Source organism: Alexandromys fortis, unplaced genomic scaffold (assembly GCF_014885135.2).
Source record: "Alexandromys fortis isolate MF-2015 unplaced genomic scaffold, M_Fortis_MF-2015_v1.1 scaffold_15, whole genome shotgun sequence".
NCBI classification, from domain to species: Eukaryota; Metazoa; Chordata; class Mammalia; order Rodentia; family Cricetidae; genus Alexandromys; species Alexandromys fortis.
Genome location: NW_026067911.1, coordinates 17243373 through 17268948, shown reverse-complemented (window position 1 = coordinate 17268948; position 25576 = coordinate 17243373). Strand labels below are relative to the sequence as shown.

General features: G+C 47.3%; 1 protein-coding gene across 2 annotated transcripts in view; it reads left to right on the top strand.

The window, feature by feature from the left end:
• Maml3 (mastermind like transcriptional coactivator 3) overlaps window positions 1–25576 on the top strand; it is a 420448-nt gene that overhangs the window by 227554 nt on the left and 167318 nt on the right. For both annotated transcript variants that reach the window (XM_050138340.1, XM_050138338.1), the window contains exon 2: window positions 20431–22035. In XM_050138340.1, the coding sequence (XP_049994297.1) occupies window positions 20431–22035 (1605 nt within the window). The remainder of the gene's footprint in view (window positions 1–20430; window positions 22036–25576) is intronic.

The window sequence follows — 25576 nt, the reverse complement described above, 5'->3', positions numbered from 1 at the left end:
CCCTCGTCAGCCCAAAGAGCAATCAGGGTTCTCTGCCCTATGGGAAGTCCAAGGACCACCCACCTCCATCCAGGTCTAGTAAGGTGAGCATCCAGACTGCCTAGGCTCCCACAAAGCCAATATGTGCAGTAGGCTCAAAAACCCATTGCCATTGTTCTTGAGGTCTCAGTAGTCCTCATTGTCCACTATGTTCAGTGAGACCTGTTTTAACCCAGGCCTTTTCAGACCCAGGCCAGCTGGCCTTGGTGAGTTCCCGATAGAACATCCCCATTGTCTCATTGTATGGGTGTACCCCTCGCGGTCCTGAGTTCCTTGCTTGTGCTGGCTCTCCTTCTGCTCCTGATTTGGACCTTGAGATTTCAGTCCGGTGCTCCCATGTGGGTCTCTGTCTCTGTCTCCTTTCATCGCCTGGTGAAGGTTAATATTCAGGAGGATGCCTATATATTTTTCTTTGGGTGCTGTGAGACAATTCCTGACTTAACCCCAAAACTTTTCAGTTGCACTCGGCAAATCTTTGTTGCTTCTGCTAACCTGTAGGAGACTGGTTTGGGAACTTTTGGAGACTCGCTGGCCATACTAAGAATCTGATAAAAGTTTTGGATTGCTTTCTGACCAAAACAAAAAATAAAAATTAAAAAAAAATATACACCCACAAAACTCTTAATCGCCAAGCCATTTTTCTAAGCCCACCTGCAAAACTGTATATACAGAGTTCTCAGAGGTCCTAAAGTCCATTTTTGTGCAAGCCTTCATTTTAAGAAGTCAGCTGTGCCAATATTCTATAATTCCAATTCTGTCACTCAAAGCTTTAGGTCTGCATATCCACAGGGGGTCCAGAACACTCTGTAAAATCCTGCTGGTTATAACCGAGCTACTGACCTAGGAGGGAAGTGGCAATGTCTTTAGCTCGACTAGTGGGTGATTTGCTTCTGTGACCTCACTGAGCCCCTACCACCACCAGCCACACCGGCCCAGCCTCACTTAGGAGGTGTGTTAGTCAGCATCCTGTATCACAGTAACATACATGAGAAAAGGGCCCTCAAAGGAGAGAGGTTTGTTTTGGTTCACAGATATGGAGGTTTCAGTTCATGGATCTCTGGTCCTGAGGTTTCGGACGTGTGACAGCGTGGTGCAGCATTGCAGCGTGCATGCCAGAGCCAAATTGCTCATCACATAGGAGACAGAGAGAAGAGAGGTGGGGGCCGCTCCCAACATCTCATGGACCTAGCTTCGTCCCCATTCAGCCTCATTTCCTTACGTTCCCGTAGTGTCACAAGAGGGCCAGCCAAGCCTTTAGCACTTGTACTTCGGGAGACATTTAAGATGCAAACCTCGGCTCGGGAAGAATTCTCAGTTGGGAAGGTGTTCGACTGGCAAGCTTGAGAACTTGAGCTGAGTCTCTGGAACCCACACAGAAGCAAGGCATGATGGCACCCATTTGTCTTCCAGCCCTGAGAATGCAGGGACGAGCAGATACCTGGGGCTCACTAGACAGCCAGCCTGGCCTAGTGGTGAGTCAGGCCAGCTGGGTCCTAATTCAGAAGGCAAGGTAGAAGGTGCCTGAGGAGCATCCCTTGAGCTTGTCCCCTGGCCTCTATATGAACACACACACACACACACACACACACACACATACACACTCCAAACCATGAAGGGAGACTAATGAAAGTTAAAGATACCAACAAGAGAGCATGGCAGAAGAGTGTAAAGTTAGGACCCGCATAGTGTAAATTTTGCTAGTGACAGCGTTGAGTTGTTGGTGGCCTTCTCTGCTGTTAAGAGTTGAGGCTTAGGTTGAGCTAGAAAGGTCACAGCTTTCCAGATGCTAGCGAGCAAGTTTGGGCTTCCTGGGAAGTGTGCGATTCTGATGGTGACTCTACAGTGATGTCCCTAGAAAGTCCCGCATGATCCATCACCCCCAGTGTCCTGCGTGGGTGGCTTGCCGAGTACAGTGTCATTCTCTTTGGAGCTGGGATCATTGGATTAGTGTCCAGTGTCCAGTTAGATCTCAGCAAATCAAACAGCTGTAGAATGGTTTTGTGGACACCTGAGGAAGCTATCCATCCTGACGGGACATTCACTCATGGATATAGTTCTTCCTCCTGCATCCTGGGAGGGAGTGCTGTTTTGGCGGGAGGAGGGATGCCGGTCCCCACTTCCGTTCTGACTTAGGAACCAAGCTGTCACGTTGGAATGAGAAATGCGTTGCACTCTCAAGTGGAGAGGCCTATGATGGGGAAGCATGGGCCTTGGAATTCAAATCTCAGCTCAGCATCATAGTTCCTGTGATGCTGTGTACTTTATTTAGTCCGTCCCAATTCCAAGCTCCTCGTTTGAATAAATGATGCTTATTAACTTATCTCAGACATTGGCGTGGGAATAAAAGCTCTTGACTTTGCCTTGTATATGCAGAATTCATACATTCTTTCTTTCTTTCTCTTAGTCTGTCTATCCTGTAAAATGTTGAGTGATGGTAACTTAAGAGCCAAATTTGTTGAGCATCTGAGTTACGGCTCATTTGACACGGCCCTGCTCTCAGTATTACTCTGGGGTTTCACCAAAGTTTGATTCCGAAGGAATTCTTTACCCATCCCCCCTGTCTCACCAGTCCCCCCCTCCACACACACAATGTATTTAAGATGAAGAAGAGGTCAGGATTTGCCCATGATAAAGCCAAGCTCCATTCAAAGTGGCTTATTCCTTCAAAGGCTACCCAAATACTGTTCAGTCGCTAGTTCGACAAGGTATGTGAGGCAAACACTCACAGCCTTCTAAGAGGAAGCATTGCAGGAATCTATCAGTTCCTGGATCCCTCTCCGTAATGGTTGGAAGGGAGGGACATTTGGGAGTTGACCCTTGCTTACGGTACTGGCGGTACTGGCGTAGAACATAATGGGGAAGACACACACTGCCTATGCAAGCTCCGCGAGGCTCTCTGAAAAGACACAGGCCCACTAACCTTGTCACTCTGAGTCACTGCTTGTTGACCAGGCCTGGCCAGCTCTCTTTGCTAATACGGAAACTGGTTTGATTAACTCAGAACATTTCGCAACAAGAATGTGTTTCCAAAGAGGAGCGCCCCCCCCCCCTTCCAGCTTGCTGCCTTTCCCAGAGCAGCTAACGCAGGCTGTGTTAATGCATTGCTCTTGCCAGCTGACAACTGCCGTGTTTTCCTGGTCACGCTCTCACACCTTTCCCCTTGCTCCTCGACAATTGAGACCAGAGTCATCAACTTCGCAGAATGATTCTGCAGCGTGGAGTCATCCGCGTGTCTTTGTAATAGGGGAGGCTGTGGCCTCTTTGGGGTGAATATAAGCCTCGCAGTTGACTGAAGGTCACTGAACGCTTTCGGATTTATTACATACGTACTTGCTTCTCGGCCTACAGTTTTGAGCAAGTCTGTGGTCACATCTGTAAACCTGAGTTTGGTATTCATATTGGCTCAGCTCAATCGAACCCAAAATATGTGCAAATTGGGGTATTAGCGCCAGGCTTGGATCTCTTTGTCTGAGAAACCGTGTCTCTCTGCAGCTGATACTCACGGGCAGTGCTGGAGGAAAGAACGCCTTGGACTCCATTCCAGCTCGTTTCATTTTCCTTTTTAATTGATTTTGGTCCCATCTATAATTTCCTCATCTGATCCACTGTGAATTTCCCTCACGTCGCCGCCCGAGTTCGCTGAGCTTCGGTTCTGTTAGGCATTTTGCGGTCCCCTCGTTCCCTGCCTGTCCTTAGTTCAGAGGAGACCTCAGCTCAGGTGGGGGAGCGATCTGCCACCTTTATGAGATTTACTGTCGTCGTTTCCCCTCTCCCTCCCTCCCCGCTCCTGTCACACAATACGGTTCCTTGTGAATTAAAATCCCGGGCACAGGCACCGGAGGCCTGGGCACACTGGAGTGCACAATACCGTTCCTGCCCCCCTCCGTACCACGTTCTTCAGGTGGGCGCAGCCTTATTCATCTCTGCAGCCCCAGCGTCTCACACGGGGCCCAGCGCATGAATGATGTTCCAGGCGTTTCCACGGAAGGAGTGAATTAATTTTTTGCAAAGCCCTTTATCATTTATAAAGATAACTCCACACAGCCGCGTGGGGCGATTGTTTTTAAGGCCTTGCCCAAACCATTTCCTCCCTCCTTTCTTTATGCTTGTGAAATTGCTTTGGAATTTGGGAACACTAATACTTTTAGTAAATGTCTTTCATGAGAAGCCAAAATCTAAATACTTTTCTTTTTTTAATATGAAGGGCTGTGGGAGAGGGAGTGGAGAGAAGGCATTTGTTACTCGTTTTGTTGTTGCTGTTGCTTTCTTGTGTCCAGAGGTTTTGGGGAGGGGGTGGGCTTTGTCCTGTTTCGTTTTCTTTGCAACTGGAGGCTTGCCTCCTCTTTCACCAGGACGGAGGTTATTTTTTCCTTATTTATTTATCTTTACAAAAGCTGCGGTGGTGTTTAGAAGGGGGCGAGTCAATGGGCTGTGGGAGAAAGGCTTTGTTTGGGATCGGTGTTTTGACCTGGCCAGTGGTCAAGGTTGTGCCGCTTTAACCAAATCATCTACACCGCGCCCGCATCAGCAGCAGCGGGCCTGCGCGTCCAGGCTGCACCTGCGAGGCCTTGGGAAGGACTTCAGCCCTCATTTGACACCAGAGGCAGTGGAGATGCTGACCCCGCAAGGTTCCTTAGCTCTGTAGCTTTCACCAACATGGCACACTTACCTGTCAGAGAGCTGAACAGGGCTCGGTTCCTAGCAGCCTTTCCTAACCGGCTTCATCCGTCCCTGCCTATCACTTTCTCTCTAAGTTCTTTCCAAGAAACTCACGTGTGAACGTCCGAGAACAATTGTATTACTCCTTTTCAAAAACCCTCCTGGAGGGCTGCGGGTGTGGAAGCATGTCCTTAGCATCTGTGAGGCCTGGGTTCCATCCGGGTATCCAAGCAACAACAAAACCTTATTGGTGCTTGGGATCAAGTCCAAAGTACAGAAAAGCAGACGTATATAGAACTTTGAAAATCAGGGAGATTTTTGATATTTGCAGGTAGAACAATAGGCAAACTCATGATTATAACTGAGGGAGGAAGAGAGAGAGAGAGAGAGAGAGAGAGAGAGAGAGAGAGAGAGAGAGAGAGAGAGAGAGAGAGAGACAATGTAGATGAAAATCAAACCCAGAGCAGGCAAACGGGACAATTGTTGACATATGGCCTCAGCCTTACATGCTTCAGAGACGGAGATGTCTGCCCCTTGGTTCTTAGAAGCAGGGGATTGAGTGTGTTTCTATGCATGCCCCAATTCTGCCTGGAGTGGGCATAAGACAAATCTTCTAGTAAGGGCTGTGATTCAAAGTATATATTACGTTGACTTACCGCCTAGATTATCATGGAGGTCAGGAAGCATATTGCCCATAAGTGAGACGAACAGTCATTTGGAAATGCTCATTTCGGCCTTTACACGGGATGACCTTGGCCAATTGCAGATTTGTGCTCTGTGGCTATATGAGTTCCTAGAGCTACCATAACAAGATGCCATAGCCAGTGTGGGTTAGAAAACTTTGAAAATGTGTTTCCTCACAGCCCTGGGTGTTGGGAAAGCCGGGGACCGAGCGGGGCAAACGCCTGCTAAGATTCCTTTGTTACAGGCATGGATTCATCCATGTTCCTCCGTGTCCTCCTGGAGTTTGCCGTGGACTCTAGCATGCTTGATTTGTAACTGTAGCCTGCAGTTGCCGGCTCTGCTGTCCTGTGGCATTCTCCCTGTGTGTTGCCTGTGTTTACGTGACCACTTGCTTGTAAGACGAACAAGCTGTGAAGGCTTGGGGCTCATTCTACACCCGTGTGATTTCATCCTAACTGATTTCATCTGCAGAGACCACATTTAAAAAAAAAAAAAAGGAAAAAGAGAGAAAGAAAGCCATATTCTGAGGTATAGGATAGGAGCTCAACATATTTTGGATAAGGGACAAAGCTCACCCCTCAGCAGTGGTTCTGCCTCTGTTTTCAGCCTTCAAGAGGTGTTGCTGCTTCCTTGTGATGGACCAGTGCTATAGGACAAGCTCCCATGTCCTCCTCTTCCATGGTATGTTTCTGGAAGTGATGACCTTGACCCAAGGTCACTGAAAGAAATGGAAACTGCAAGCCATTCCGTTCCTTCTCTTTCCAAAGAATCTCGCCCCCACATTTGGTCTTCTAATCGTTCTTTCTGATAGCTTTGGTGTGCTGTTCTTTATTATCTCAAAAACAAAGACCTTCATGGGATGCACAATGACACAGCCGCAAAGGGAAGCGGTATGTCAGTTTCTCAAAAAAGTTAAAAATAGAATTACCATATGTCCCAGAAATCCCACTGCCCGGTGTTCACCTGAAAGAATGGAAACAGGGCCTTGGCTAGGTATCTGTTCTCCTGTGCTCATTATCAGCATTGTTGACTGCAGGAAAGGGTCAAACGCCCATCAGTAGGTAGATGGAGACGCCAAGTGAGGCCTCTGCAGTGTGTTTGGTCCGCTTGTGCCACTGCGATGGAGTACCACAGGCTGAGTAGCTTCGAAACAATGGGGACACATTTCTATTTTAGAAGCTAGAAGGTTCAAAACTCAAAGCAAGAGCAGACTCATTGCCCAGGGAGAACCTGTATCCAAACAGATAAGTCATCTTTGTTGTCTAGGTTTTCTGGGGCTGTGGATTATAGGTTGTTTTTTCTTTGCTTTATGTCTAAAAGCCACTTATGAGTGAGTACATATTATATTTGTCTTTCTGGATCTGGGTTACCTCACTCAATATGTTTTTTTTTTCTAGCTCCATCCATTTGCCTGCAAATTTCAAGATGTCATTATTTTTCACCGCTGAGTAGTACTCTGTTGTGTAAATAAAAAGCTCAGGTGGCCACCAGTGGCTAGTGACCAAGGCATCAGGACAGGTGAAAAACACCTCATCTTCTTATACGACTGCTCATAAACAGCACAGCTTCTAAGAGCAGCTCAGACACATCACACCAGGAAGGTTAGGGTTAGGAATTCAGAAGGAGATGCAGGGTCTCAAGGTCCTCCACTGGGACTGGCAGGTAGGGCAGGTAGTCTGGCTAGAGACCCCAAGGATCCCCGTTTCTGCTTCTCTCTTCTGGGATGATATGTAGACACCACTACACCGGGCTTTGTTTATGGGCGTTCTGGTGCCCTGGACTTGAGTTCTCGTGCTTGTAGTCAAACATTTGTCCACTGTGTCATCTCCTTAGCCTTGATGTTTTACTTTGGTCTCTCACGGACACATCACATCCCTTTGCTGACTCCTCTTATCTAAGCAATGGAGCCCATTTCCCATCATGCACTCGTCTCTGGTATTCTTGCACCTACTTTGTTTTGCCACCTTATATGTTTGATGGGTAACCCTCAAGAACTCACTAGCTCATTTCTAAGGCCACATCTTCAAAAGTGAGAGAAAACTATGTTGGTATCTGCCACCCCTCCCAAACATTGTGATGGACCAAACAAGGCCATCAGTCCCTGCTTTCTTGGGGCCAGTGTATGGATAACTTCATGGTCTTGCTTATTGCAGCTATGTTTGCTGTTTATTTGGGCTTTTGTCTTGTTTGTTTTAGACAGAGTTCCACGCAACCCAGCCTGGCCTTGAACTCACTGTGTTGCTTAGGATGCCCTGGAACTTGTGATCCTCCAGGGTGTAGGAATTAGATCATGCCTGCTTTAAGAGATGCTGGGTCTCCCACCCAGGACCTCATACATACAAGATAAGCACTCTAGCACCCGAGCCACATTGCTAGCCTTTTAGTTTAGCGACTTTGGGGAAGATTAGATAGATAGATAGATAGATAGATAGATAGATAGATAGATAGATAGATAGATAGATAGATCGATCGATCGATCACCCCATAGAAATGCCTGTTGACTATTATGTGTCCCTGCTCATTAAATATGGATGCAGACAGAGTAACCTCTGTGCAGGCAGAGTGTTGCCTCAGTGCTTGTCTGGAGATGAGCAGAGCTACCTTCGAGGCCATCTTCTCGGTCTTCTCCTGGACATGGTGAGGGGTCACCCACAAATATCCCCATTTTCAAATTAAGAGACTGAAGTCCAGAAAAGTTTCCCAAGGGGAGCTAGGGGTGGCAGCGCTGCTAAGGGTCTCCAGCCCGGCTGCACAGCAGCCAATCAAAGCTGTGACAAAGCTCCTCGGGCTTAATATCAAAAAGGAATTGCTAACTGTGATTCAACGCTCACTTCGCATAATGCGTCTCTGTGACGCTTCATAGTAATGAGATAATTACCATGGGTGCAGTATTAGCGTATACATATTCCGATAAGTTACAGCTGCGGGAAATCAGTAATGGCCATTAATCAGCCCGTGTTCATTCTTCCCCAGTCTCGGGCTGGAAGTCAAACCGCAGACTTCCAGCGAGCCCAAGACGGATGCTATCGGCGTCATTTCTGCCATTTTAGATGAAGAGTTTATGAATACAATAGACGCTCCTTAATTCAAACTAATTTGGGGGAAAAAGCTTCCTGAATTGAGAAAAATTGGAATTGAAGTATCATGGTAAATATATATCGAGTGTGATATATTCTAGTATCAAGTGCAATTCAAACTGTTAGTAAATAAACACCCTTGGGGAACTACTCTAATATACGGGAAGAATTTAGGATGTGTGTATCAATTGTTTATTTAAATCTGAGTCTCTGGAGTCCTTGAGTCTTTGAGACTCGTTTCTATCTTAAGTAGGTTAAGCATTTCCCTCACCGTCTTTATTAGACCGATCCTTTTACACGGTAAGCTCCTTGTGGGAAGGGAGAAATAGCGGGTTGGCCCTCTGCCAAGTTAGAGCTAGACGCAGTATTATCAGAGTTGAACTTAGCTAGGTGTTACGCATAGCATAACATGATGCTTATGCATAGCAACAGATGTGGTTGGTTTGCTTGCTTGTTTGAGGCAGGAGCTCATTGTGTAGCCCAGGCTAGCCTCTGACTTGTATTGTCTGCCTCGGCCTCCTGAATGCTGGGGTGATACGTGGTATGTGCCACCACTCTGACCTGATCTATTCTTTTTATATATATAACCAAAGTGCTAGGGATCAAACCCTAGATCTTGTACACATTATATTCCACACTGAGCCATATCCTAGGTCCTTGCCATCCTCTTCTGACCTGGCTGATATCTAGCTATCTAAACATATAGGTCCAGAGCCTTCTTCTCACTTAAAGGCAATTTATTTAAAACGTTAAATGGAGAGAGAGGAACTGTGTACAGTTCTGTCGGTTCTCTGAACTGCAGCTGCCAGTCAGTGCAACAGTGTCACCCGTGACTAGTGTTACCCATGGCAGGACCTCTTCAACCCTCGCGAACAAAGTAAGAGCTACCAGCAGGCTGCAGAGTCCTTTGACATCTGAGCCCGGTACAGCTTTCAAATCCTCTGTACCCAGCTCCGCACCTGATACCAGGTGTGCCATCAGGGGGAAAAGATAATCTACTTTTAAATTAATCATGTAATTTACACACTTGGCTTACTTGCGGGATTTTTGAAGATACTTGTAATTAAGACTCAAGTATAATTTTTCTCCCCAATATGCTAAAAAAAAAAAAAAAACACCTCTGCAGATGAGCCCGTGGCTGCTTGCTTTATACCACGAAGATCTTAGCGAGCGTGGACCTGCCAAGCTCAAGTGTGCATTTGGGTTCACAGTGCCTTCCAGGGTGGTTAGGAATGTAAGCTATTGATCTGGCTCCAGGGCCCGAGGAGAGCCTCTGGAAGCAGGGGCAGCTCTCAGAGAGCACGTACCACAGCCCTCTCAGTTTGTGTAGAGGAAGGAAGCAGAGGTCTGCAGGGGTCACATAGCTGCTGCCTGGTCACATAATTAAGTTGGTTTAGTGGCTGGGCTATAGAGCGATTTGGAAAACACCACATGCGTATTTTTGCTTTTCAAGTTCCTGGCATTCTGTGTTGTGTACACTTGGAGTATTTTTAAATACTGATAACCACGTGGATGCAGACCTCATTTAGTTCAATCTGGCAGTGTGGGCAGTCGCCAGTGAAATCCATTCCGTCGCCGCCTTGCCTAGTGGCTTTGTGATCAGTTCGTTTGATTTATGGTGCTGCATTGGGCCAAAGGTGGCAAAATATTCACTGTGCCTTTTAAAAAAAAAAAAACCCTCCTTTCTTTTCCATTCACACAACTCCAAAAGTATCTCTAAAATCATCATCTGTTATTACAATTTTTTTTTGAAACTTCTGAAGTGAGAGTGAGATGGGAAAAAAAAATCTGTCCCCAGGGAGTTTTACGAGAGCCATAACTGTGCACAAGTAGGGAGTTATAGGGAATCCTATGCAAACTCGACTGTAGCATTCTAGTGGAAACTGCATAAATGAGGCCTGGTCGGCTAGGTTAGAGGTAAAACCACGGGCCTGCTTGGCTTGGCACTACGGTTTTACAGGACATCGACCGCGCGCCACACTCTGCGCAGAAAGTCGACAAACTGTGACCTATGGTTAGCCCTGTGATTTACCGCTTGGGCTGTTGGGCTGGAGTGGGGAACCCTTTCTTTTTCTGCCTCAGTTTCCCCTCTGTTGTGTCCCTCTGAGGTCAGGTGTCACTGGGAAGGAACATTCACTCACTCTCGGGGGATAAGGGATACTCTTCAGGGCCTCTTGAGCACAGCAGATCCACCTCTGCCTGCTCTGAGGGTTGGTCAGGGTTAGAACATTAAAGACAGAATGGGGAGTACTATTATATTGTAATATTTATATTATAATACTATATAATATAATATTGGTGTGTGTGTGTGTGTGCACTCCCATGTGCCACAATTCACATGTCCCCGTCCATTATGGGCAGTTAGTTACTTCACTGTCCTATGTGGGTTCCAGGAATCAAACTCAGGTTTTCAGGCTTGGTAGAGAATGCCCTGGCCTGATGCTCCGTCTTCCCAGCCCTGGCCTGATGCTCCATCTTTCCAGCCCTCTTAAGCTGTTTTTGGACCATAAACTTCGTCAGAGCAATGAGAGAAATAATGAATCCAGGGAAACAGACGCTTTTAAAAATAAAGCATTGTTAAACTTGGATAAAATAGTAATTGTCAACTGTTTTGCTTTTAAGGTCAACTCTGTATCCTGTTGATTTATAACTTGAGAATACCTTTAGACGTTTCTCTAATCTGCTATGCAAGAGTGGTGTTGGATTCTGTATGAGCTGAATCATGTCTTCCCCCAAATTCAGAGGCCAAAGCCCAAAGAGATTGGCCAGGTGTGAGGACAAGGCCTTTTAAGCTGCAGCCAAGCCCTTAAGGTGGGCCTTCAACAAATATGACCCCTGTCTTTGCAAGAAGAGAAACTGGGGGCCGGGCGGTGGCGGCACACGCCTTTAATCCCAGCCCTTGGGAGGCAGAGGCAGGCGGATCTCTTTGAGTTCGAGGCCAGCCTGGTCTAGAAGAGCTAGTTCCAGGACAGGAACCAAAAAAAAAAAAAAAAAGAAGAAGAAAAAGAAGAGAAATTGGACACACACACAAAGAAGATGTGGCCTCGCAGAGGAGAGACCGTGTGAGGACAGAGGGGAAATGTGACCCTCTGTATACTAGAGAGACATGTCAGAGAGACCAGTCCTGTTGGCCTCTTGATCTCAGACTCCGGCTGCCAGAACGGTGAAGCTTGGGTTTGTTTTAGCCACTATCTTGGTCAGCATTCTATCCCATGGCAGACACCTGAGAAAAATCAATTTAGAATAAGGAAGGATTGATTTTTGGATTGTGTTTTCAGCGGTATTAACTTGGCGCCATTGTTTGGGCCCGTGGTGACATAAGACATCATGTAGGAAGGTGTAGGAGGGGGAGCTTGCTTCGTGCCTGGCCGTGAAGCGGGGAGAGGGGCCAGGGGAGAAAACAAGTGCTTCCTCTAGATAAGTTCTACCTCCTGATGGTCCCTCTGCCTCCTAATACTGACCCAGGCTGGGGACCAGGACTTTAGCATATGGGCCTTTGGGGTAACACTCCACACTAATCTATAGAAGGCAGCCAGTCTGCTGTCTTGATATGCAAACCCTAGTAAGGCAGGACGGACCACTGTGAAGATTCACTTTTGGTTACTTATTGTACACTTTTATCACTATCAGATCAGAAATTAACATCACAAGTATCGATTTCTTCCCCTAATGTCTTCTGAATCAACCCACCCTCCCCCGACACAGGTCAATTCTTCATGGTTCCTGTGGCTCCTGCCTCTTTCCCCAAACTCACTTCTCCACGTCGCTGTGGCTAAAGGCAGACAGAAATGCTTCAGGTCTTGCTCACAAATGCCTTTCTTTCTTTCCTGAACAAGACGTGTTCCCACCCACAGACTGAACTGTTGCTTCCTGACTACAAACACCTCAAATTCTAGGTTGTGTGTAGATTCCCTTGGGAAGCCTTTCCTCCGTAGACCAAGAGACATGCAAACTCCAAACTACACTGTTGCCTGTTGCCTGCTTTCTCTGTCGCCTCCATCCTGAACGTCGTTGAGATCAGATAGATGCCCACTCCTCCACTCCAGAGTGCCCTTCCTGCCCAATGCAGAACTCACGCCCAGCTAAACCAAAGTCCGGACAAGGTTGTGCAAGAGGGTCCTTTATAGTAGTTATTAAGAGCTTGACCTAACTAAGACCCGGAGAGGACAGGCATGGGCATGAATCAAATTGTTAGCCTTGTCTGCCAAGGCTGTCATGGCAAAATATAATATACTAGGCTGCTTAAGCGCCAGAAATTTACTCTCTCCCAGGTCTAGAGGACGGAACTGCAACTCAAGGTCGGAGCAAGGTTGGTGTCTTCTGAGCCCTTGCTGTGGTCTAAGTGTCTTCTAGAACTCAGTGCTGAGACTGTGTCCCCGTGTGCTGTTGATGCTTATCAGTGGGGTCTCTGGAGTTGAGTAAGTCACTCTGCCTGGGATTGGTGTAGACTAAAAGGCTAAAGTCGTTCTCTTTTGCTTTTCTGCCATGCCGGAGACCCAGATGACACCATTCCCTAGGAACAGGGCTCACCAGACCCTGACCCTTCCAGCCTCTTGATCTTCCACTTCCCAGCATTCAAGACTGCTGGGAATCATCTGGTCTCTGGCATTTTGTTGCAGTAGTGCAAGTGGACTAAGGCAAGCCACCTCTCTGGGCTGGCAGGGGATCGTTTCTCTGTGTCCTCACGTGTCCTTTCTGTGTCCCCACATGTTCTTCCCTCTGTGATCTGTGCCCTAATTTGTAAGGACACACAGTCACCACCACCCTAGAGACCTCATTTTACCTTAGTGGCCTTAAAAAAGTCTCCAGATATAGTCACATCTTAGTTCTGGTGGTTGGGACTTAAACATACGGATTGGTAAGTGGGCGGGGTGGGGGGGGAGGCACTGTTGTCCTGTAACATTGGCCATGAGCAATAGGCTCAGATTTTTACTACATCCATAGCCCTAGTATGGATGTAGGTGACTCCCTGGTGGCTCTTCTCTGGAAATACCTTTGACGTGAAAATTCCTTAAGAGGTGCGCGTTTTCCTCAGAACAAGATCGTTTGGAACTGAGTATTGTTTTCAGCGGTTGGTGCCGGCTATCACATTAGGAAGTCCACACCCCAAAGTCCTATAGAACTGAAATAAATGAAGTCACTTCCCAGTTCACTGGCTGCGTTACCATGCTCTTGGACATTCCTCCTCAGGGCTGCCGATCCTTGGATCAGCCAGGAAATTCAGCACTGGCCCATTCAGCTCCTACCCCAGGAGATTTAGTACTGGATTCAGAGGTTTCTCACTGGCCTTCCGTGCTCATTCTCTGGAACACAGAAAATTGTCATGGCGCTTTAGAGTGGCCATAGAGGGACTCCGACTTTCGCATCTTAAAGGCTGATAAAGGGTCCATGCGGGCTCAGGCTTGGCCACTCCACTTGCATAAATGAAATAGTGCTCGCATAAGTCAGTGAGGTTGTGGAAAAGAAACCGTGTGCCTAAATGACTCTGACTGTTGCTATAACAACAGTACCTCTGTCTAATTTCTTCTGAAAAATGGATTTCAGCTGGGATGAAGCTGAGCAGCCTCTCCCCCACACGGGAAGGCTCAGCTGGCAGACTCCAGACTGCTGCTGCTGCTGCCGCCGCTGCCACCGCTGCTGCTGGGTTGAATGTTGGTGTGCTGCCATCCGGCTGGGCATTTCAGCCTTCATATTTGCCCATTTAAGAATGTGCTTCATATGGCGCGTGTATGTGGCCATCTTACCTTCCCAGGGGGATTCACTCAGAGAAATCCTCCTGGCCTGCCCTGTATCCCATGGGTGGAGAAAGGAGGAAGAATTGGTGGTTAAGGGGCTTGCTGAGTAAGCCCGCGGGCCCACATTTGGTCTCCAGCACCCATGTGAAAATCTTGGCTCTGCTCATCAGTAATCCAAATGTTTAGAGGTGGAAACCGGAAGACACCCATCCATCCCCCTGCCTCCTGCCCCTGAACTTGCAGGGCCAGTCTGTCTAGCAGAATCACCCAGCTCCAGATTCAGTGAGAGACTCAAAAAAAAAAAAAAAGCAGAGAGGGATAGAGACTAACAACCGACTGTCAACATGCCTCTGCATGTGCAGGCCCATGTACATACATGTACACACGGAAAGACACAGCTGTAAAGAAAGCCCAGGGCCTCAGCCTTCATATCTGAAGTGAAATGGAGGCCCGGGAGTCAGGTGCTGTCTAGAAATAAGAATCATGTTGTTGGTTTGCTTACTGGCATAGGTTTATGGGTGAGGGGGAGAATATGAGACTCTCTGTGCCCTCATCGGGAGGTGACTCTCGGATGCCCTGGGGGTTCGGGTGGGCACTCACTGTGTGATACAATGACAGCTCACTAGGAAATGGAGCTCTTGACCTCTTTGAGGGAAACCAGAGGATTTTTTTTTATAGACCTATTTCAATACTTTTGCATTCCAAAGGGAGATGAATGTGTGCTGGGTTTTATTCAAAAGCATCTCCTCACATCTGGAAGCTCTGGGCTATTTGCATCTCCTAAGCTGGTGCATGACTTCAGAGCTAGAGAGAGAGAGAGGGAGGGAGGGAGGGAGAGGGAGAGAGAGAGAGAGAGAGAGAGAGAGAGAGAGAGAGAGAGAGAGAGAGAGAGAGAGAGATTGGATTTCACGAAGGGGCTAAAAACAAAAGTGAGAATTCCTCGTTGAGAATGAGGACATTTTGAGTAAACAGAGGAATAAAAATATTCTTGGGTCCTACCCAAGGGAAGAAAAGCACAGACCCTCTGAGCAGTGCGTCTCCTCCTCCCTCATCTTTCCCAGAAAACAAACAAACAGAACCCTCGACCTGGCCCTGGCTTGTCGCACTTTGGCCCTCCTTGTTTGTGGGAGTCTCCAGCCGGGAATGACACAGATGGCGTCTCCTCTTTTCATTTGTCCCCTTCCTTCCTGATGGCTCTTCCTTCTCCCTCACCTCCCTCCTTTGTTTCTGTTCAGCTATAAATAAAATCCCATTAGAAAATTCAGAAACTAACACAAGGTCATGCCTACAGGTATGTGTGTTTGAATAGAAAATGTATGCCTGACTTCTAGTAAGAACTGCTGAGAGAGGCTCCTAAGGATAGTGTCCTTAAAAGTGAATGTGTGTGTGTGTGTGTGTGTGCGCGCGCGCGCGCGCGAGTGTATGCGTGTGTGTATGTGTGTGTGTGTGTGTGTGTGTGTGTGTGTGTACACGAAGACAGAGCCCTTCCAGGCGCTGACTGGGTTATGGCAGCAGCTTCTGGTCCCTGTGGAGCTTTTCCTAAGGAAGCCATTGAGAGCAGGAAGCTGCCGGATGCACAGACCCATTCCCTGCTGATGGTGCCCAGCTGCCGCCCATCATCATCACTCCTCAAACACATGATAAACCTGTGCTACCGCTGTAGATAGTATTGGCCCTGGGTGGGGTTCCACGCCCACAATTCTGTGGATAGTTCTGGCCCTGGGCTGGGATTCCATGCCCGCAATGCTGTAAATAGTGCTGGCCCCTGGACTGGGGTTCCATGCCCGCAGTGCCGTGGATAGCTTTGACCCCTGGGCTGGGGTTCTATGCCCACAGTGCCGTGGATAGCTTTGACCCCTGGATTGGGGTTCTATGCCCGCAGTGCTGTAAATAGTGCTGGCCCCTGGACTGGGGTTCCATGCCTACAGGCCTCTCATGGGGTTCTCTGATACTATTGATACCCACTAAGGGCAAAATCTAGTGGCATCTATTTACCTTCAAATGTTTTATTTCCTTCTTCTCTACGGCTGAAAAATACCCATATTCATTCTCTCTCTCTCTCTCTCTCTCTCTCTCTCTCTCTCTCTCTCTCTCTCTCTCTTTCTCTCATATATGCGTGTTTTGTAGCGTATATGCCATGCATCTGTTGCCACAGCACACATGTGGAGATCAGTGGACGATCTCTGGGTGCCTTCTCTCTCCTTCTACCATGTAGGTCCTAGGAATCAACTTAAGCTGTCAGGCTTACAATAGGATTTTTTTTTACCCACTGAGTCATCTAACCAGCCCTATATCACATTATTTTTTTTAAATCTATTTCCCAGTTGAAGGGTTGTTTCCATATCACAGTGTTGTGGATAACCTGCAATAAACAATGATGTGTAGGTATCTGTTATTCTTACCACTGTGGATCTGGGACACACAATACACTCACGGGCACACACCGTTCTGTCCCTCTCAACCTCTGGTTTTCTCCCCTCTCGCTTCCTCTGCCTCATCTATATCCTGTAATTTAACATGAACACCAGCTATCAAGCCACACTGCAGAGGAGGCCATCTCTAGAGCATTCTGGAAGGGGAATTATCTGTCTCCAGAGCACTTGACACCTGATAGCAGCCCATATTGTCACAGGCATTAGCTGAACGGCACACTTCAGCTCCTGGCAGCTCAGCTCCCCTTAATGGGAGAAAACATCTCTATGGAAGCGCGGTAACATGGAAACAAAAGGGCTAAGCCTCGCTAAAGCTTCCGTGCTTGTTCACGAGAGCACAGTGTACCAAGAGGTTTTCCGCTCTGGCAAGCAAGAGGGCCGGAATCTTGTTGAGATAGGCAATTGGAGCTGAGATTGACCCGAGTCCCTAAGAGTGGGAACTTCCGGGACGATTGCTCCTGCGCAGCCTAGGAGTCTCCTGCTCACGGAACAAGCTGCTCCTCAGCTTCTCAAACACACAGCCCGCTCCATGGCTCCCTCCCCACAGCCCCTTCTCCCATGAGGGCCATAAAGAGGGAATTAGATTTTCAGAGACCACCTTTCTATAAAACAAAGGATGATGAGACAGAGAGGACTGATGTGAAGATTGGTCTGCTGTTTTGGACATAACAAAACCGAACATAAAAACCATGGCATAGCATCTTCGATGCCGTCCTTTCCACACTCCCAAATGCTGATTTTATATATATATACACACATGCAGCGGGAACATGAAGCCCCCGGGGAAACAAATCTACGGCACAGGCCCTTTCAGGCGATGTGCTAGGGCTGTACTTGGTTTGAACCTGAACAACGTAGCCTCCCCGTTCTACAATCTAGGACACGCATGCATTAGCAGCACTTGGACTCGGGCTTGAATTGCAAATTTGATTTTTGTTGTTGTCGTTGTTCATATTAAGAAAGCTGCTCCAGATGCTTGGGAAACATTACGGTTCGGCCGGCTAGGGAGCAGAAATATTGTCATTATACCTATCTGTGTCTTGAAGATTCAGGAAGCGTTCTGTCCCCATGGCAGTCGTGACTGAATTTTAAAAATAGTATAGCTAAGGCCGTAGTGAGTGCTGCGTGGGTCCCACGTGCAAAATTACGTGTTTGCACATTATCTCCTATGAACTCACCCTCACAGTAGCTCCGTGAGCTAAGTATTACTAGCCCATTTGGGAAGCCATGAAACCAAATTTGGGGCAGTTTATAGACATTTCTCTAAATTCATCCTCTGAGCGTCAGCTGGGAGCTGCCAGGGGCTCAGAAGCAAGCAGAACAGAAAGCCCTCAGTGTGGCCGTTCTGGCACTGCGGCCATCCAGTCCTGAGTACCGAACGCCCTGTCAGTGCGTGGGTAGCGAGATCTTGAGCCTCCGTCTCACTCCAGGGCCTTGCTCTTATTTCTGTAATGCTGGACTCTCGTGTTTTGCCTTTAACTTCTTAGAGGTGACTGGGTTCCCAAGCAGACCTGTTGGCTTCCCTTTGAAGCCTTGGCCACCCACGTTTTATAGGGGCAACAAGTGGAGCCTCTTTATTTTTCAGCCCTGTTCATCCATCACATGACCTAGAGCAGAATCGTGGGCCCATGAGCCCTAAAATAACATCAGATTCATTTTTTAGGACAAGAACTCATTTTCTGAGGCGTAACATCACTTTGGAGGTACCCGGGCCTCATTTCTGTGAGGCCTTTAAGCTGTGACACTTGACTTTGTCACCGTGTTTGAAGTTACATACATTCAGGCACCTGTCATACTGATGATCCAAACCGTGGCAAACTGGTTTGGTCCATGAATAACGTTACTTCCTAGCAGTGGTCCCCTAACGTGATGGATTGAAGCATCATTCTATCTGAAATCAAGTTCCAGGGTGGCCCAGTTAGGTCCCTGTTTTCAGCTGTTCAGGAGCCTCAACTGAGTGACGAGGACAGGTGCCGGTTTGTAACTAAAACTAAGATTTGGGGGGGAAAGAATTAGATAAGAGTTCGGCTCAAGGTCCCCTTTGACTCCGCTTGCGTTAAAGGAACGGAGTTCTCTGCTTCCAGCAGAGTGTGTACTCTTTGAGACCCACATCACCAGGTTGGTGTTAGGACCCGCGGGGCTCCTCTAGAGCCGCGCCAACGTCACAGCGTGCAGCTCAGAGGAAATCCAGCACCTCTCACCCAGAGGATCTGTAAAATAGTGTCTCGGCCAAGCGTGGAGTTCCCAGGTAGAGGAAGTGTTCTGGATCCCACCCTGAACCACCTTGGCCTCTGTCTATTATTCAATAGTGTGTTAAATTCGTATTCATAAGACATTTTCGCTGCTCTTGCCACTATGGCAAGAGAATGGAGCCAACCCAGTTGTCCATCAACAGATAAGCGGATGATGAAACTCTGCTACGTACATAAAATGGAATACTATCCAGCTCTTTAAAAAAATGAAACCACAAAACTAGCAGGGAGATGGACTTTGAAAGGTATAAAACTGGGGCTGGAGAGATAGCTCAGAGGCTAAGAGTACCGACTGCTCTTTCAAAGGACCCAGGTTCAATTCTCAGTACCCACATGCAGCTCACAACTGTCTGTAACTCCAGTTCCAGGGATCTAGAACCCTCACACAGACATGCATGCAGGCAAAAACCAATGTACATTAAAATGTACATAAATGAATCTTTAAAAACACAAGAAAATATAAAACTAAGCAAGGATTACCCATTCTCAGAAGAGAATACCTGTTTATCCTCGTATGGGAATCTATTGTATAATGTATACATGTGTATGGATGAACAAATGTGTATGTGTGTATAAGGACAGGAAAGGACGAGGAGGGAAAAATGCAGATAAAGTCACAAATGGATATAAAACTATCTGCTTTTCTAGTTTGGACCCTCTGCCTGATTTTTTGGTTTCTTGCGGTGGATAGGTGCATAACAACGTAACTGATAATGAAACCAGAAAACCCAAAGACACTGCCGCAGTTTCTGACTGTGTGGTTCATTGAGGCCTGTAGACTTTGGGTCTGGGCAAATGCTATGTTGATCTCTCTGTGTGTATTTTTTTCAGTTTGCAAGCTCATTACGATAAACTGATTTTTAAAAAAGTCATTGTTAGTGTTCTTCAAAGTATTGTTGATTTAATTCCTTGATGGGGAATTAATTTAATTCCCTCAATTATGAAGGAGTTTTAAGAATTGGTGATAGATATCTTTCTCAAGCATGATGTGTTTGAGTTCACCTCTCAAGTGTGGACTTTTTCTCATTTGGAAAATGCTTACGGGTGACCCTTACTCTGTGACCTTTACCCTGCGTATCTCTCCGTTTTCTGAACTCTGCTTTTAGATGAAGCCTTTACTCACAGATTTTGAATCATGGTATCGCCTGATTATAAAACTAGAAGCATCCTTTCCTCTTTGTGTGCTTTAAAGCACTTTAACGGAAGTTCATGGGCCAAGGGTTATTCATCATAGCATCTGAGTTCCATTCCAAAAACCTACGAAAAGCAACCAAAAAACCATTTATAATCCCAGCAAGGATTATAAGGCAAGTGGGTAGGTCCCTGGGACTCATGGGCCAGCCTCACCTCACGGTGTGCTACAAGCCAATGAGACAACCTGTCTCAAGCCAGGGTGGGCAGTGCCCAAGGTTGTCCTCTGCATACCTGAGCCCCCACAGGTGTGTGTTTATATACACAGCATGTGTGCGCACAAAGGTCCCAACAGTGCACATCACAGTGTTTAAGAGTTCAATCTAGGGTTACATCATCTCCTCTCTCATTTCTTTTCCAGCTCCAAGAGACGGTGAAAAGGAAGCTGGAAGGGGCTCGATCGCCACTTAACGGGGACCAGCAGAATGGGGCCTGTGATGGGAGCTTCTCTCCAACAAACAAGCGCATCCGCAAGGATCTTCCCCCGGGGATGGAAGCCATCAACAGTTTGCCCAACAACATGCCGCTGCCTTCAGCTTCGCCCCTTCACCAACTTGACCTCAAGCCTTCTTTGCCCTTGCAGAACAGCACGGCTCACCCTCCTGGGCTTCTAGACGATCTGGGTAAGAATGGCAGGCTCCCCGAGATTAAACTCCCCGTCAATGGCTGCGGGGATCTAGAGGACAGCTTTGCTATCTTGCAAAGCAAGGACCTCAAGCAGGAGCCTCTTGATGACCCTGCCTGCATAGACCCATCAGAAACGTCACTTTCCAATCAGAACAAGCTGTTCTCCGACATTAACCTGAATGACCAGGAGTGGCAGGAACTAATAGACGAACTGGCCAACACGGTTCCGGAAGATGACATCCAGGACCTGTTCAACGAAGACTTTGAGGAGAAGAAGGACCAAGAATTCTCGCAGACAACCATGGAGACCCCACTCTCCCACGAGAGTACCAGCATGAAGAGCGATGCTTCTCATTCTCCTTTCGCGCACGTCTCGATGGGATCGCCCCAGGCCAGACCTTCATCTTCCGGTCCTCCCTTTTCTACTGTCTCCACAGCCACTAGCTTGCCATCCGTGGCCAACACTCCCGTGGCTCCAAATCCTGCCAGCTCACCAGCTAACTGTGCCGTCCAGTCCCCCCAAACTCCTACACAAGCCCACACTCCAGGTCAAGCCCCGCCGCGGCCTGGCAACGGCTATCTTCTTAATCCAGTCTCGGTGGCGGTATCTGGTTCAGGGTCAGGCTCGGTGGCAGGGCCCAGCTCTGACATGTCCCCGGCAGAGCAGCTCAAACAGATGGCTGCCCAGCAACAACAGAGGGCCAAGCTCATGCAGCAGAAGCAGCAACAGCAGCAGCAGCAACAGCAACAGCAGCAGCAGCAACAGCAACAACAGCAGCAGCAGCATTCAAATCAGACTTCAAGTTGGTCTCCCTTAGGGCCTCCGTCAAGTCCATATGGAGCAGCTTTCACTGCAGAAAAACCAAATAGCCCAATGATGTACCCCCAAGCCTTTAACAACCAAAACACTATAGTGCCTGCAATGGCCAATAGCCTGCAGAAGACGACCATGAACAACTACCTCCCCTCCAATCACATGAATATGATGGGTCAGCAGCCAAATAACTTGGGTACAAACTCCTTAACCAAACAGCACAATATTCTCACCTACGGCAACACTAAGCCTCTGACCCATTTTAATGCGGACTTGAATCCGAGGATGACGCCCCCCATGGCCAACCCCAACAAAAACCCCTTGATGCCCTACATCCAGCAGCAGCCTCCGCAGCCCCAGCCCCAGCCGCAGCCGCAGCCTCCCCAGCAGCAGCCTCCGCCTCCACCACAGCTGCAGGCTCCCAGGGCGCATCTGAGTGAGGACCAGAAGCGCATGCTTCTCATGAAGCAGAAAGGAGTGATGAATCCACCCATGGCCTACGCTGCGCTTCCAGCCCACGGTCAGGTAAGTGAGCCGCAGCGCTCGGTGGCAGCCGTTCTTATCCGCAGGCCAGGCTGTCCTGTGTGTGCCATGGGCACCAGGCTTGGCCTGAGATGGAGCCCAATAACCAGCAGTAATTCTCTCCTGTATATCTTTGTGCGGTTTCTTCTCAGAGGTGGAGAAAGAGAGGTTCAGTAAAAACCTGTTTTGTACACGGATGCCTAGGGACCCAACATCCTATTCCTGACTGCTGTCAACAAAATTTTAAATTCTGTTCCATTTTCCCTGTGAGGAAAGCAGGCGACAGAAGTCACATGACCCAATGTGGCATACCTCTGTAGTTTTCTTCCGGTTCATTAGCCAAGGAGTGATAGGAGGTCAGGGGTCCTTGGGCCTCCCTCTCAGCGTTTTATATCGCCTAGATGAACCGTCAGCTGTCTAACAGGCGATGAATGATGGAAAATATGGACTCTTGGCCTTCAGAAATCAGAGAGTGAAGTGGCAAGGGGATCTTGTAGGACCGTTGAATGTTTAAACATTTGCCATTTTGCCAGCAACAGTTGGATTTCTCAGTCACATGATTTAGGAGTATGGGCATCTCTGTCTGAGGCATTCAGCTCGATCTCAGCTTGATTTCAGGTAGAGTTGCTAGTTTATTCATAGGGGAGGGTGTGGGAATGGGGAGGTGAGGTCTTTACTTGCAGTTGCTGTCTGTGTGTTCTTCCTCATGGAATGCTGACCGTGTCCTGTAGACAACTCTGCGTCTTGGGGCTCCCACTTGTGTCCCCCATTCTAGAGAACCCCCAGTCCCCAGGTTGATGGGAGCTACCAGGCTGGAGGTGGTGCTGGCCTGCATAGACAGGCCCGAGCTCTGTGGCTTCAGTCCTGTCCCTCCCAGCCTTCTAAGCACCAAACCTCACAGTGTCTTCTTGTCTCCACATGCCAACGTGATCTAAAGAAATCCTGTCTGAGTAAAGAAAAGTGTGACTAGGTTTTACATCAGCTGCAACTGCGAGCCAGTAGGAAACGTCTTTGAAATGTGGACGCTGATATTTTAATAATGATTTCATTAAAATATATAAATTTCTATCAATGGAAATGCAACCCTTTATACATACACTTTAACATTAAGTTCAGAAGCAAGCAAACACAGAGGCAAACATGCAAGGATGCTTTGGGGAGCCCAGATGCATCATGAGGTTTATGAGATTACATGCTGTCAAATGATCTGTTGTTAATCTTAATACAAATTATGCTTCTGCTCAGTCTGTTTTTAATGCCATTTTCTGAGCCAGACCAAAGATGATTAATTCCAACTTGCATGTTCTTCAGACATGTGGGTGTGATGATACCCCTCCATCCTCCGAGACCCTTACTAACCCCTTCCTAAGTAGGCTAGTTAGAAACAAAGTCTTTGCTGGAACAAGGTGTGTTTTTGTTGAGGGTGTTTGTTTGCTTGTGCTTGCAAGTGCTTGCAAGTGGCTCCCTGAGGCCTTGGGCTGGAGGGGTCATATTTTGAAAGGGTTCGGTCAGCTGAAGCAGCCTCTGGATTAAATCTGCGTGGAGCATCCCTTCCATCTCAGAGGTGCTCTCAGGGTGGACAGAATCCTTCCTGGCAAGGGCTCCTTAGAACAACTGCTTCTTAGTGCAGAGCACAGGCAGGCAAAAGTAGCTGCTTTTCTGTTGACAAAGTAACAGCCTCCCATTTGAAACAAGTTTCAAGATACTTACATACGCGTGTGAGTGTCTCTCTGCAAACACTCCATTTCCAGTGTTGATCTGATTGTGAACCGGTATTTTCGTAGCTCTTCAATGTAGTCATTTATGCAGTGGGTAGGCACGGGGCACAGACTCTGACATGGGTTACAGACAAACACCAAATGTTAGTCCTTGCCGTTTTCTGCCTTGTTGGTAGAATTCTGTTTGATCTTGCCAGGCCCAAAAGACCATGACCAATGCTTAGTTTTAATGAATGGCTTGAGCAATGAAATAGTATGATAATATTAGATACATTTATTTCAAGAAAGTTACATAGTTACTCATGTGGGACCAGTAGGGACTGAGGTTTCTCTCAGGAACAAGTAGAAATACACTTCATTGCTGGGTATTTTTTTATAAAAAAGAAAAGAAAAGAAACAAGCCAGACATGATTGAACATGCCTTTAACTTCAGCAGGTGAGCCTCTGTAAGTTTAAGCCCAGCCAGGAAAACTCAGTGAAACCGTTTCCAAACAAATAAACAAACAAAGTTCAACTTTTTTAATGGCCTTTTATCTAGGAAGTCTCCTTTGTAGAATTTACATGTTATTACTCATAATGATGAAATTAAACAAAGGTAATTATTAGTTACATAGCAATTATTTATTTTTATTTTAAGTGAGCATCTTCCCTGCATGTGAGTCTATGGACCATGTTTGTGTAGTGCCTGTGGAGGCTGAAAGAGGGCATCAGATCCCCTGGAATTGGAGTTACAGATAGTTGTGGACAGCCCTGTGGGTGCTGGGAACAAAACCCTGGTCCTCTGAAGAGCAGTGCTCTTAACCACTGAGCCATCTCAACAACCCTTCCCTGTTACTTTTAATGGTTAAAAAGTTGGGACCAATAGAAATATTTTGGACAGGCATGTAATATAAATGAAAGTATGGGATTAGCAAATGGTTATGCATGAGGAAGTGCTCCTAATGTCAAAATAAGTAGCTCCGCAAACAGTTGGTGTGCTGTAGACTGGCGTGTACTGCTCAGTAGCCTTGAAAGGAACATCTCAACTTTTAGGAATAGCATTCTGCTGTATCGTTATTATTTTCCTTTCCGCTGTTTGACTGAATATTCTGAATTTTCTCATATATGCATGTGCGTTCTGCCACCAGGAAAATATTGAAGTAAGGAAAAAAAAATCCCTATTTTAAAAGTAAAAGCCAAGCTTTCCTTTCTTAGAAAGTCAGTTGGAGTCAATTGACGTTCAGGTGAAGGAGCTCATGCCCTCATTCCCTGGTCTTTGGTGTGTATCCGCTGTAAGTCCTGCTCCAGCGGTAACCCCGGGCTTCCCTCACCTTTCCCCTTCCCTCTTCTTACTACATCCTCTTCTCATCCCTTTTCAACTTTCCTTTTTCCTGTAAACAGCTAAAACCTGTGCACTGTAAATATCGCTGAGGTTCCTACCATAGCTCTTTGCCCCGTCTTCTCCAGGACACGCCCTCTGTGTCATTTCTTTGATCACGTCTCTTTCCCTGTACCTCCCACCTTGTGAAAATAAATTTCCGTATCCTGTCGTCATAACTGAGCCTCCTGCATTGATGTCTGTTTTTTTTTTTTAATGCGTACTTCTGAGATGAAACAACCAGTTCTTACTTGGCTCTTGTTTGTTATGTTTTCCTAATTTCGCTGTTTCTCGAGAACAACATCTCCGCCCCCAGCTAGTTTTTGCACAGTGTCCAACCCTGTGTCTAAAACTCAAGGCTATTTAAGAAGCCATTTGGTAAAAATTAGCAACACGTGGGCCAGACCTGTGTTTTCAGCTGCCTGTCGGCTTCCCTGGAGAACGCATAGCCACTAGTGACTCAAAGTTG